Below are 13992 nucleotides of genomic sequence, written 5' to 3' on the forward strand. Positions count from 1 at the left end.
TGGTACCTTCTTCCCCTGAGAAAAGCAGTCTCGTTTCTGTCACTGTGGACCAGTTCTGCCTGTGAAACTAGTGGAAGCCACAGTATGTGTGCTTTTGTATCTGGTTTCTCTTACTAATCATATATACACACACACACACACACACATATATATATATATATATATATATATAAACATTAGCTCTGTTCTTGCAGGTATCAGCTGTTTGTTCTCATGCTGAGCATGCTCCATTACAGCAGTGTTTATCAATCACCTGCTGACGGGCATCTGGGTTGCACCCGCTCTTGGCTGCTAATAGAGACATGCTGAGCAACACATTCATATCTCGTGGATAAACACCTAGACACGGAATTGCTGGGTCACGGGGCAGGTATCAGTTTAATTAATAAAATAAGGTCCAACAACTTTCGAGAGAGGACGCACCATGTTTACACTCCCAAGAACAATGAATGTGTGTCTGGTGGGTCCACATCCTCCCCGTGATTTAAAACTGCAGACATTACTTTTATCCCTTTCAGTGGGTGTGCAGAGGTTACTTTGCATTTCTCTGATAATAATGATGAAACCTTTTTCATGGACTAATTGACCATTTATATATTATTTGTGAAGTGTTATGTCCATTCAAGAATTTTGCTTATTTTTATTAGATTTTATTTTTGGGTGGTAGAGCTTCTTAATATATTCTCTATACTTATCCTCTGTGACATACATAAATTGTGAATATTTTCTTCCAGTCTGTGGTTAGTCTACTCATTTTCCTAATGGTATCTTTTTAGGAGCAAAAAGTTTTTAATTTTGAAGTTCGATTTGTCAAGTTTTAAATGGCTACAGAGTCTGGTGTCCTCTCTAATAAATGTTTGCCTATCCCAAAGTTGTGAAGCTATTCCCTGATGTTTTCTTCTAGAAGCTTTATCATTTATCTGCTTCTACTTTTACATTTAAGCCGTCTAGAATTAATTCTTCAATAAGGGGGTGAGTTTTTTTTCCATATGCATATCCATTTGTTCAAAATATTTTTTTTTTCCCATTGAATGCCTTTGGAGACTTGGTTGAAAATCAGTTGTGAGTCTATTTCTGGACTGTCTGCTTTGCTTCACTGATATGTATTTCTGCATTTATGCAACAAATACATTTTCCTGATTGGTGTACCTTCAGAGTAAGTCTTAAAATCAGGCACAATGGATCCTCAAATTTTGTTCTTTTTAAGATTATTTAGGCCACTCTGGGTCCTCTGATTTTTTTGTGAATTTTAAAATCAGATTATCAGTTTCTGCAAAGAAGCCAGCTGGGACTTTAACAGGGATTACACTGAATCTACAGATCAATTTGGGCTGAAATGATGTTAACAATACTGAGTCTTGGGATTTCCCTGGTGGTTCAGTGGTTAAGAATCCAACGCAGGGACACAGGTTCGATCCCTGGTCTGGGAAGATTCCATAGGCCGCGGGGCAACTAAGCCTGTGCACCACAACTACTGGGCTGAGCTCTAGATGGTGCAGACGGCAACTACTGAGTCCATGCCCTCAACTACTGAATCCTGTGTGTCCCAGAGCCCATGCTCTGCAACAAGAAGCGACTGCAATAAGAAACCTGTGCACGGCAACCAGAGAGCAGCCCCCGCCTGCCACAACTAGATAAAGCCTGCAGGCAGCAACCAAGACCCAGCACGGCCAAAAATAAATTAACTAAAAAATATATATAATGAATCTTCCAATCCATGAATGTGGTATCGCTCTCCATGGATCTATTTTATAGGTTTTAATTTCCCTTAGCATTTTCTGGAATGGATTTTAGCAGTTAGAGATATACTTTGTTACACTTACTTAAAAATATTTTATTATTGATGCCATTGTACATTTTTTAAACTGCGTTTTTTTTTTTTTTTCCAATTGTTTTATTGCAAGTCTATAAACTTGTATCCTGGAAAACTCACTATATTACTGGTTTTGATTTCCTATGAAACACAATCATGCCATCTATTGATACAAATGATGCTAGTTTTCCTTCTACTTTCTAACGCTTTTATCTTTTCTTCTCCTGATCTTATTGCACTGACTTCCCTTACTAGGTTGAGCAGAAGTAGTGAGAGGAACAATCAGGAGATCGCTTCCTCCTGATCTTAGAAGGGAATACTTTCAGTCTTTAATTATTAAATATGAGGTTAGTTATAGGTTTGTGTAGATACTATCAGACTGAGAAAGTTTCCTTCTACTTCTAGTTTACAGAGATTATTTTAAAAACCATAAATGGATATTAAATTTTGTTAAATGCTTTTTCTGAATCTATTGGGCTGTGTGATTTTTATCCTTTATTCTGTTACTGCAGTAAATCATGCTGATTGATTTTGGAGAGTTAAACCAGACTTATATTCATGATGTATTATCCTTTCATATATATTTCTGAATTTGACTTGGCAATATTTTGTGAATGATTTTTCACACCTATTCTCATAAGGGATATTGGTCTGTAATTTTATTTTCCTGTAATATTCTTGTAGCATTTTAAACTTCAGAGTCATACTGGTCTTAGGGAGTAAGTGTGAAGCTCCTCCTTCCTGACATCCAATAGATCTTTCTCTTCTTTATTTCCTGAAGGAATTAGTATTAGTCTTCCTTACATTTTTGATAGAATATATCAGTAAAGCCATCTGGCTTGGCTTTTCTTTATGAAAAGTTTTAAAATTACTAATCTAAATTTAATTATTATTTATACTTTCCAACTATAACTATGGATTTGTCTACTTCTCCCTTTATTTCTACCAGTTTTTGCCTTGTATGTTTTGAAATTCTGTGATTAGGGATATACACATTTAGGATTCTTATGCCCCCCCTAGACCTTTACCTCATCTATGCATATTGCACTTACATTGAGTCAAGTTCATGACAACAAACTCCCTATGATGCTTCACTAAAGCTACTGTATCAAAATTCAGATTTATCAAAAGACAAGAGAAATCAAGCTCTTTTGCTTAAAGCTGGAAAACAAAGAAGCTAAGCTTCAGTAAGGAATAGCGCATGTGCAAAAGTTCAAGGATCTCCCAAATGAATACGGATACTGCAATCTGCGATCCCCCCACGACACATGCTCCAATCAGCATCACACCCGCTGTGACAGTGGACAGGAGACCTCTCTGGACAGCAACTGAGAGGCCACGCCTTCCAACGAGTCTCACACCCTCTGGGGAAGAACAGAGTCTCTTCTGTGTCCAAAAACTCAAATGCATGTCTTTGCATCATGCTCTTTCCACTCAGAAGATGGCCTGATCACAGATCTGTTTCAGGGCTCCAGTCCTCTCCATCCTCAAGTGAGCAGCACTGAGGATGTGTGGTAGCACTGAGGGTCTACACATTTGTGGTTGTTTGAAATAAAATACCCACACACATGTGCACAAACATACATGTGCACATGCACAGAGTTCAAAATAAAGAAAGGAAACACACAGCTCCCTTGTCTTCACCCGGCATGCACTTTGGGCACCTCCCCTGCCCTGCCCCTGGCAGTCGACCTCCAGCTTTGGAACCTGGGAGACCATGGGCCATGAGAAGGAGGGGGCCAGCCTTTGCGATGCCCCGTGTAGGGGACGACCCAACCTCTGCCCCAGCCACCCTCCCCTTGGTGGGCAGAGAAGGAAGAGGATGCCCCCAGCCCACCTGTAATCACATCAGTGGTGGCTGGGCTCATTCTGAGTCCTTTCAGCTCAAATCAAGTGAGAACAAGACCCCCAGACAACATCGACATGTGAATTCTGTGTGTGCTTAGGTGCTCAGTTGTGTCCGACCCTTTGGACTGTAGCCCGCCAGGCTCCTTTGTCCATGGGTATCAGAAGATTTTGATACCCAGGGAATCAAACCCACATCTCCTGTGTCTCCTGCATTGCAGGCAGATTCTTTACCCACTGAGCCATGGTCCAGCGGTTAAGAATCTGCCTGCCAATGCAGGGGACACGGGTTCAATCCCCAGTCCAGGAACTGAGATCCCACGTGCCACAGAGCAACTAAGCCCCATGTCACAACTACTGAGCTCATGCTCTAGAGACCTTGAGCCGCAACTACTGAAGTCCAAGCACCTAGAGCCTGCGCTCCGCAACGAGAGAAGCCACCACAATGAGGAGCAACTAGAGAGCAGGCTCTGCTCGCCGCAACTACAGATAGCCTGTGCAGCAGCAAAGACCCAGAGCAACGGAAATAAATAATAAAAGTGAGGACAGACACTTAGCCCTGATCCTGAGGAACACGCTGGTCCACAGACTGAGGACGACCTCCCTCCTGGGAGGCCGTGGGCCGTGTGCCCTGGTGTCAGCCACGCCCCCAGGCCCCCACCCTGGGGCAGAGACCTGACTGGGTTCCCCCCGCCCCATCCGGTCTGGACCCCAGGACCTGCGTACTCGAGGACCGAGTGTGTGGCCGCGCTGGGGTGGTAGCGGTAGAGGAGGAGGCTCTGGTCCACACGGACGACCCCGCCGCCCTTCCTCAGGTGCTCGTAGAAGAACAGCAGGTCCTCAGGGACACCCTGCAGGATGAAGAAACATGTGTCCACTCAGAACAGAGCCTTGGTTCAGGCAATGGGAGATGGGGGTCGGCCCGGGGTCCCTGCACTCAAGCCCAGCCTGACCGGTGAGGCCTCAGCTGGAAAAAAACACGACCAACTGCAGCCCCCAGCTCACGGCCAGAGGTCGGCAAACGTGACCATAAGAGCCGGCTCCAGGACAAGAAGGTGCCTGAGGAGTAGACCCAAGCCCCGTCATCACTCTCACTCATGGCCTCCAACTGGATCCTGGACCCCACTGCCCCATCTCTGTTGACAGGCACGCCGCTCCGAGGGTCCGCAGTGTCCCACAGGGTCCTCCTGTCCCATCAGAACCCAGGCCTCCCACCCTTGTCTGGAGAAGGGCTCAGATCAGGGCCAGCCGGCGGGGCCGCAGCTGCCCTGCTGGCCAGTCCGGGGCTGGGGGACCTCAGTCCTGATGCTGATAACAATCGCAGCTCCTTCACTTCCTTGAGTTAAAGGTGAAAAGCGAGAGAGCAGAGGGTCTGGACAGGAGGTCAACACAGGGCGTGTCTGGCGAGCAGAGCCCGGCGATAGCCAGGCACGCTGCCAGGACCCCTGCTCTGGGCAGAGGCTGGTTTCCCCACAGCCCAGAGGCTGCTGTGCGCCGGCCCCAGCCTGTTCTGCCCCTTTAGCCGGCTCTGCAGCCCGAGGTCAGGCCAAGGCAGCGCCAGTGCCACGGCAGGGCCGACTGCTCCCAGCAGAGCCACAGTTGCTCGCCCAGCTCATCCATCCCAAGGAGAAGGCAGCACGGCTGGCCTCTGAGGTCTTGATGCCCTGGTAGAGCCCCGTGGCCGCCACCCTTGTGGGGAGAGGGGACTCCTGGCTCCTTTTGGCCAGCCCAAGTGTATCTCCTGACTGGGCCCTAAGCACCCAGCCTCTGGGGTCTGTGATCACCCGGCCATGAATTCTGCCACCTCCTGGCTCAGGCCTGAGAGCCACCCCGGGGGCAGCCCGCTGGGCTCTCAACTCCTGAGCTGCCACGCGGAGCACCGCGTCGGTCTCCACGCAAAGCCACCCCTGCCCAGGGACTCGCCGCCAGGGGGTCTCAGGGCAGCAGACCGCATAGGAAACTGACGCGGGAACCACAGAAACGGCCTCACTCCCAGCGTCAGCTGGTTGAGTCATTCCGTGACTTGATGGACCACTGTGGTGCCTGAAGTGTTTTCACAAAGACCACAGGTCATGAAAGGATTTATACCAATATGTTAAAAGTCAGCTTTCACAATTGTGTTTGCATGTGCACTGCAACTAGAGAGGAACACCCACCAGCCGCAAATGGAGAAAGCCGGCGAGCAGCAATGAAGACCCAGTGTAGCCCAAATTTAAAAAAACAAACAAAAAAAAATGTTTGCAGCTCAGCTAAAAGCTGTCCACAGTAAAAGAAAGACAAAAGGACCCCACACAAAAGTTCAGAGCAGACGTGTGGTGATGGGCTCACAGGTGAGTTGTATGTTTTTCCTTTTTCTAATTTTCTGCATTTTCAAAGGCACCTTTCGAGAGCACGTTGTAACCCTGCGCTTTATAGATTTAGGAAGGAGAGATGATGTCCTCTCCGCTCATGACCAGTAGGAACCCAACCCCAGAGTTTCCTTATTTCTGGCAAAGAGACAACTGAGAATTTAACCAGAGGAGGTAGAAGACGAGGTGCTGAGCCCCAGGCCTCCACAGAAACAGGGGCCTGAGAAGACTTGGGAGAGTCACCCCCTACCTTGGGGGCCCTTGGGGCATGAGAATGTGGTTGGAAGGGCGTGTGCCCTCGGAGGTGTGGAGAAAGGGGATGAGGATCCTGTGGGACGAAAGGAAACAGGAGGGGGAACACACTCTCCTCCCCATCCTGCCCTCAATGCTGGGGTCACAGAGGGGTCACAGAGGCGGCGACCTTGGGGTAGGAATCCTGTGAACAGAGGCCATACAAAGCCAGCTTGAGAAGACACAGAAAACAAACACTTCTGTGAACAGACATTCGCCCCAAATAAAAAATACCACCACCAAAAATCATGAAGGAGAAAAAATTATCTTGTCAGCTGTTTCCTCATTTTGCCATGCTGTGTAAAAATAAAAAGAAGAATTAACAAGTTAAAAAAAAAAAGAAAAAATTCTGTGAACAACTCTCCAAGTGAAATCACACATCCTCCACAGGGCTTGAGAACGGAGGAGGCCATCATGAACCAGAAATTCCATAACTAACAGAGCTGGACCCGTGCAGAAAGGAGGACAGACAGGAGACTGGGAGGAGGAGGATCAGCCTGGGCTGGGGAGGCCCGGGGCGGGGGGCGTGACCGCAGGTGGGCTTCTCTGGGAGGTGAAGCTCTTCCGTAACGTCAGATGGTGGTGATGGTTGTGCTAAAAGGCACTGAGCTGCACATTTTAACAGGTGAATTATATGAATTATACCCCAATAAACCTTTTAAATAAGAGAGGGTTGACTGAATTCAGAAAAGAAATAGAAGAAAAAGACAAAATTATGTGAGAAATGAAGATTAAATTAGAAAGTTCTCCAGGGAAAGCAGATCTGAATACACATAAGGGGCACTGAAGAAACATAGGAAAAGAGACAAGAAAGTGAAGATTAAGAAAATTAAATAATAAAACAGGGTTAAGAGAAAGTTGTTGAAATGGAAGATAAAGATAAAGAATATTGAAATAGAAAACCACAGCAGTGGCGGACAGCTAAAATTTAAAACTACAAGCCAAAAAAAGATAAGAGGAGACCTGGTTCCCACACACCGGAACTAGATCAGCATAAAGACAAACCCCAATGAAACCAAGAGTCTTTAACAACAAGGGAGGAATTCCCCTGTTGCCTCCAGGTGAGTCCCAGCAGTGTCAGGCAAAGCGAGGCGGTGGGGAGCTGTCCTCAGGACGGGAGGGAAGGTGTGGCCCAGGGTTTTCTGTTCAGTCCATCCCTCCTTCGTGTGTCCAAAACCACAATCTGAATGTGCAGGAACAAGGAATGCCACGGCCCTTCAGACGTGGGGAAGCCTGACGTGTGAGGCTGAGTCCAGGGACTCGGACAGGCACCTGGGGACTCAGCATGTGGGCCTGCCTTCTGATGTGAGCAGAAATCACACGACAAAATCAGCAGAAGACAGAGAGGGAATAGGCTGACCTACTGACTGCCGTTCAAGCAACAGGTGGGAGTCAGAATACCTTCAAAAACAAATATAAAAAGCTGACCAGGAAAGGTTTAAGAAGAGCATATGGGATTAAGGGCATTCAATACAGAGATGACAAAATACAAACCTTCTTTGATATCAAGAGAGGTTTTTAAGGCACGAGAGAAGATGCCGGCTTCTGGCTTTGGGTGTCTGAGAGGCCAACCTCTGTAGCACCTGTGAGGCCCAGGCTCAGAGCAGGCGGCGCCGGGGCGCGGAAGTGAAACCCACAAAACAGAGGAGGATGCCCCAGCCCTGCTGCCCTGATGTCCTCGGGACAGAACCTGGGCGAGCACAGGTGGGAGTGAGGGAAGATCCCAGAGACCAAGGATGGGAGGAAATACCCACGAGCACATATCTAACCCAGAACACCAACACCTCAACAAGAAGACACCACACGGATTTCTCCGGCGGTCCAGGCCTCCTGCATTGGGAGCATCAAATCCAAATGACTAAGACTCTGGGCTTCCAATGCAGGGGGCCTGGGTTCGATCCCTGGTCAGGGAACTAGATCCCACAGAGTCTCAGTGCTGCAACTAAAGATCCCACGTGCTTCAACAAAGATGGAAGATCCCATGTGCTGCAACTGAGACCTCCTTGGCCAAATGAATAAGACGCTCCACTCAAAACCGGGCAAAGAAATCTGGATGCTTCATAAAACAACATAGGAGCAGCCAATCTGCACATGAAAAATTGCTCAACGTCATAAGTCATCTAGAAAATGTCGATTAAAATACAACAGAAACCACAGAACTCCAGTCAGAATGGCTAAAATGCAAAGGAGCCTGGGCCCCCCCCACTCCAGAGAGGGGGTGACAGCTCATACGCTGTCCACACAGCGACTCCAAGCCTGAGGATCTTTCCAACGGGTGCAGAGGCACTTCTGAAAAGTGTCTGCCGTGCCGGGCAGCAGCTCTTCCGAGCAACCACGACCCCCTCCGGGCCATCCCTGCCCTCAGAAGAGCCCTGTTCTGAACCAACAAACACCATTTTGGTCACTTTCCTTCTGGTTTAAGAGCCTGAAACAGTTGCCTCCTGGGGACATCCAGACCCCTCAAGCTGGGTGCCGTCCCACGCCCTCCTCCAACTCTCCCACTCCCCTCCCACCTCACTCTGGGAATGCACCTTGCGGGCTCCGGCTCACGCCCGCTGTGTCCTCGTTTATCCCCATCTTGCCACCATCTTGCTTGAGGTGACCTTCAGCACCTCAACTGTCCCGGCGGCTCCAGTTCCCTGCTCTTCCCTCCTGGGTGAGAACTGCAGCCTCCCGGACCCGGACAATCAGCTGAGGACCAGCCCCCAAACCTAAATCCATCCCCAGTACATGATGCTCCCTCAAATGCATTCCACAAGTAACTCTTCAACTCAACCTGTTTTCTTGGGGGAGGACCTGAAGGAACCAGGAAACACCTCATGTCCTCATCCTGGCGGTGGGCTTCACGGCCATCTGTGACCCCCTCCTCATGCCCACATCCCTCACTTGCTGCAGCCACGGCCCCATCCCAGCCCAGGTCCTTGGTCCCTGATTCCTGTACAAAGAGAGGGATGGACTTTCTTTTCCTTCCGCAGCTCCCTCTCCAGGAAGAATTAACTCCTGCTAAGAAGACTGTGAAGAAAGCTGAGCGCCGAAGAATTGATGCTTTTGAACTGTGGTGTTGGAGAAGACCCTTGAGAGTCCCTTGGACTGCAAGGAGATCCAACCAGTCCATCCTAAAGGAGATCAGTCCTGGGTGTTCATTGGAAGGACTGATGCTGAAACTGAAACTCCAATACTGTGGCCACCTCATGTGAAGAACCGACTCATTGGAAAAGACCCTGATGCTGGGAGGGATTGGGGGCAGGAGGAGAAGGGGACAACAGAGGATGAGATGGCTGGATGGCATCACCGACTCAATGGACATGAGTTTGGGTAAACTGCGGGAGTTGGTGATGGACAGGGAGGCCTGGCGTGCTGCAATTCATGGGATCGCAAAGAGTCAGACACGACTGAGTGACTGAACTGAACTGAAGAGGGCTGACACACTTCCCGTCCTGAAGCTGCTCATGGCTGTGATTTAAGGAATGTCTCCTGATGACCATCTCGGGGCTATGTGCTGCAGAAGAATGAGAACAGCAGGTGCTTGGACTCAGCACCAGCGACAGCAGCTTTAGCAGCACGTGCTTAGTGGTGGGGAGACTCATGGGTGTCCCTTCGCTCCCCCCATGCCTTGATTTCAAGGAGAATCTGTTGGCAGAGAGGACACCCCACCACCTCTCTGGCCTCGGCCCCCTGCAGCCCCCGGTGGGAGTCCCTGGGCAGAAAGCGGCTATGTGCTCACAAGACCCTCCAGGACAGGGAGGGCCAGTGGAGCTGAGGCACAGACATTTCCCACTCGGGCCAGTCCTGAGGACAGGCGGCCGGGGCCCTGGGTTTGTACACGTGAGACCGGCACGGCTTCTGGAGGGCAAGTCTGGGTAGCCATGAGAGGGACTGTCGGACCAGGGTCCAGCGCAGGGGGCAGCAGAGGAGCTGGCCTCTCCCTGGGGGTGGTCAGAGAAATGCTGGGTGGGGTAGGGGGGGCCCCAAGCCAAGGATCCACTGGGCCCCTGGCAGTGAGTGACGGTCCCCTCCAAAGTGAAGAGGAGACTCCGAGCAGGCCGGACGGGGGGCCAAGGTCCTGGGGCAGATGGTGAGCCTGGGCCTGCGTCACCCCCACCTTCCGGCCTGATGGGCCTTAACACGTCTGACCCACGGGCTCCATCATGAGACCAGAACATATGTCTCAAAGCCAATTTAAGGAGGGTTAAAGGAAAGCAAACTAATCAACCTTAAGATTTACCTTCTGACTGAGTGTTATGTCAGCATGTTCCCTCTAAGGCCGTCAAGGAGGGAGGGGGAGCAGGTCGGGGTCCCCATTTCTAAGCCAGAGGCCAGCGTGGGCCGTGCTCTGCAGGGGAGGCCCCAACCAGCTCGGACCCCAGTGCTCCGGGGCCGCCGCCTGCAGGGGAGCGAGGGGCGCTCCTTTCCCTCTGCCATCCGGGGCGGCAGGGCAGTACTGCCGGCGTCTTGCGCTTTCCCACAAACAGCCCTTAAACCAGGATGAGGTGGCTGTGCAGGTAGGAGCCCAGAGCAGGCGCCCACGGTCTTCACAAAGAAACCCGCTGCTCCCGGGGAGGCCCAGCCACCGGCAGGCAGGCCCAGGGAGCGCCGGGAAGGCCCTCACAGCCCCTCCCCGCATGCCTGGGGGGTGGGGGGAAATCCAAGGACCATACTTACCGGCCCGCCCTCATCAAACGGGCCCACATGGGCGAACCAGGCTCGGGAGCAGAACCAGGTGGGCATGATCACGGTGGGGCCGTTGGAGGTAAACACCTGGAAGCAATTAGCATCGACACAATGAACAGAGAAGAACAGCTCATCACACAACCCCCGGGTTACTTCCCAGAAAGTCACTCAGAAAGTGATAAACTTCTGTGCGTGTCCCTTGCCTGGTCAGTACAAAGGTTCAAGTGGCTTTAGAGGCAGATCAATGGTGTCCGGCTCTCCAGGCAGACACAGGGTGGAAGCCCACCCCCAGGTCCTCGGGGGCTATGCTCTAATCACTTCCTGATCGAGCCTCACCTACACCCTAATGAAAAGGAAAGCCTAAAATGAAGAGTGACGACAAAGAGGCACTGCGTGTCTGCTATGTGGGGCTTTGTCCACCTGACTGTTGGGCAGCTGGGCTTGGGGCCTCCCAACTTTTACTTTATTTCTAGTAGGTTATAAAGTCTGCACTTGTGCCATGGACTCTCTGAGAACCTGCCTGACATCTGGTCCGACCTGCTCCCGAATCATGGACAGTGTGAGGCTGTGAGCACATCTTGGGGACAGGGAGTCATGCCCAGAAGCTGAACTGGAACCGAATGGGACAGACAGACCCCCACCCCCTGTGCCTGGGACAAGTGTCTTCTGTATTTGGACACGGTTTGTGAATATCCAGCAGCCGACAGTCACTCGGGACAGCCCAGCCCTTCCATGCAGCCCTCACCTGCCAAGCTCACTCAGCCCCGAGCAAGTCACTCTTCTGCACTTTTGCTTCGAGACATTTCCACCAGCCACTACTCCGCGCCTAGCCCCCTCTCAAGCTCTCTGCTCGCTCAGGAGCCTCACTGACCACAGGTGACTGGGGAAACCTGTTTGTGGAACTTTCCCTTTGGTGACACCGGGAAGAGGCGAGGCTGCTGTGGTGACTAGGGCTTGGTGATTGACATGGGGTCCCCCCTGCACCCCACCCCACCGTGGGCTTAAGAAGTGGAGCAGCTGCTGACATGTGGGTTCTGAGTTTTAAATGTGGTTTCCAGCAAGACAGAACTCGTGAGGGTCTTAACAATCCTCTTAGAAATTTGCCAGTCATCAGTTCTAGTCACTGTTTGAATTGTGTGCAGGTGAAGGAATGCCGAGTTTTAACCTGCTGTGCGAGGTGTAGCGTGTGAGCCCCTCAGCCACCCTCCGTATACAGGCGCCCCCGTCTGTCCCCTGAGGCTGCCAGTGGGTCCCCCTTCCTTGTCCTGCAGCAGAGCTGGGGGCCGAGGTCCTGTCCAGACCGGCCCCCCACCAGCTGAACAGGGGAGCCATGGAGCCCTCAGGAGAAGGTGGTGTAGGCTTAATGAGCGTATCCCACTTCTAAAAGCCCAGGGACTCATTACAAGAAACCTTGAGCAAAACTGTCTTAGAAGAAAAACAGCCCTTTCTTCCATGAATGGCCTGTTGCGGCCACTTCCTGCACTCAGGTCACGTGTTTCTGGATGTGAAACATTGTCAGGCCCCAGTGTGGGTCGAGCAGGTCAGCAGCACTGGGGCCAGCTCCCTGGCATGGTCACAATTCTGCCTCCACTGCCCCCATGGGCTCAGGCTGGTCCTGCCAGCCCACTAGGAGTAGAGAGGGGCTCCTGGCTTCCCTGGGATTCACCCTGACCGCAGCCACAGCGCCTGGCCTGGGCTATGGAGGTTCTGCCAACAACTAGAGATTAGAACACAGGGCTCTTTCCCTTGACACCCTGGGGCATGAAGGATGTGGGGAGGATACAGAGGGGACTGGGCCCCCCTCCCTCGGCTACACTGCCTGCACTGAGTCTAAGGCAGGGAGGGAGAAGGAGGCAGCACTCAGGAGCGGAAGGGGTCCCCAGGGAGACCCGAACATCTGCCTCTCTCTGCCCTGGACTCTGGGCACAGAGCTTTCAACTTGGACAAGCCCCTTGCACACACACACGCCTACACACAGACAACACGCATCCCACTGCCTTGGGCAGGCGGGCCCTGAGGGCAAGCCCATCACCTGCGAGGGGGATTTGCAGGAATTGAAGACCCCTGTACTGAAGTCAGCTCACTTCCACCTTAATCGGGGGCACAAGGCAGGTACCAGCACCACCCTTCTCAGCCCAGAACACGAGCTCCCCCGCCCAGCAGTGCAGTGGCCTCAGTGGGTGAGGGTGTCTCAGGCAAGGCCCCGGGAGGAGGGCTAGCGTCCCCATGCTGGGCCTGGTTACAGCTATGCCTACCCACACCTCCGAGCACGGGCGCTGTGTCCAGCCACGGCACTGGCTTAGAGTGACCAGCATGTACTCCTGATTCTAACACCGATTAGGGTCCACTGATTCTAACAACTAACACACACTTGGCTCTGAGACCACCAAGCTGAACGTTTGGATAGTACACACAGGCTCTGCTCCCCTGCACCACCTCATTTGGCTGGAGATGCTGAGATGCACACGGTGGATGGCGGTGACTCACACCACAGCTCAGGGGCCAGCCTGGTGTCCTTCCTGGCCTGCAGGTGGCCTTCTCCATGTGTCCCCACATGGCAAGAGCTCTGGCGTCTGAGCCTATCACGGGGCTCCACCCTCACAGCCTCAGCTGACCCTAGTCACTCCCAAAGGCCTCGTCTCCCAGTCCCATCACATTGGGGGGTCAGGACTTCAAGACAAGGGTGGAGGACACGGGCATTCAGTCCGGGACAGGTGCACCCCATTCTGAGACCTCCAGCTCTGCCCTGTCCCCCTGTGGCAAGTGCTCCTGAGCCCTGCTCCACAGGCACTTGCACCCAGGAGCCCATCAGCAATGACCACTCATCTCTAATTGACCCCAAGCTCCAGACTACAAACCTGGCTGCCCACTAACGTCTTCCCTTAGTTGCATGAAGGATGACCCAAATGACTTACAATTTTGTTGAGTATGATCAACATGCAACACATGGTACATATTTAAAGTTTGATGAATGTGACCAAAGTATACACACCTAACCACCCCATCCCCAGCTTTCTCATGCCC

At 51.5% G+C, this 13992-nt stretch overlaps 1 protein-coding gene across 7 annotated transcripts in view; it reads right to left on the reverse strand.

The window, feature by feature from the left end:
- Nucleotides 1-13992, reverse strand: part of B3GNTL1 (UDP-GlcNAc:betaGal beta-1,3-N-acetylglucosaminyltransferase like 1) — a 106893-nt gene that overhangs the window by 17110 nt on the left and 75791 nt on the right. For all 7 annotated transcript variants that reach the window (XR_006268819.1, XM_043464268.1, XM_043464280.1 and 4 more), the window contains 2 exons: nt 10960-11055; nt 4385-4509 (listed from right to left, as the gene is read on the reverse strand). Coding sequence is in view for 6 of the 7 variants with exons in the window: in XM_043464268.1 (XP_043320203.1) it covers nt 4385-4509; nt 10960-11055 (221 nt within the window). In the remaining variant the exon portion in view is untranslated. The remainder of the gene's footprint in view (nt 1-4384; nt 4510-10959; nt 11056-13992) is intronic.

This window comes from Cervus canadensis, chromosome 1 (assembly GCF_019320065.1).
Source record: "Cervus canadensis isolate Bull #8, Minnesota chromosome 1, ASM1932006v1, whole genome shotgun sequence".
NCBI lineage: Eukaryota > Metazoa > Chordata > Mammalia > Artiodactyla > Cervidae > Cervus > Cervus canadensis.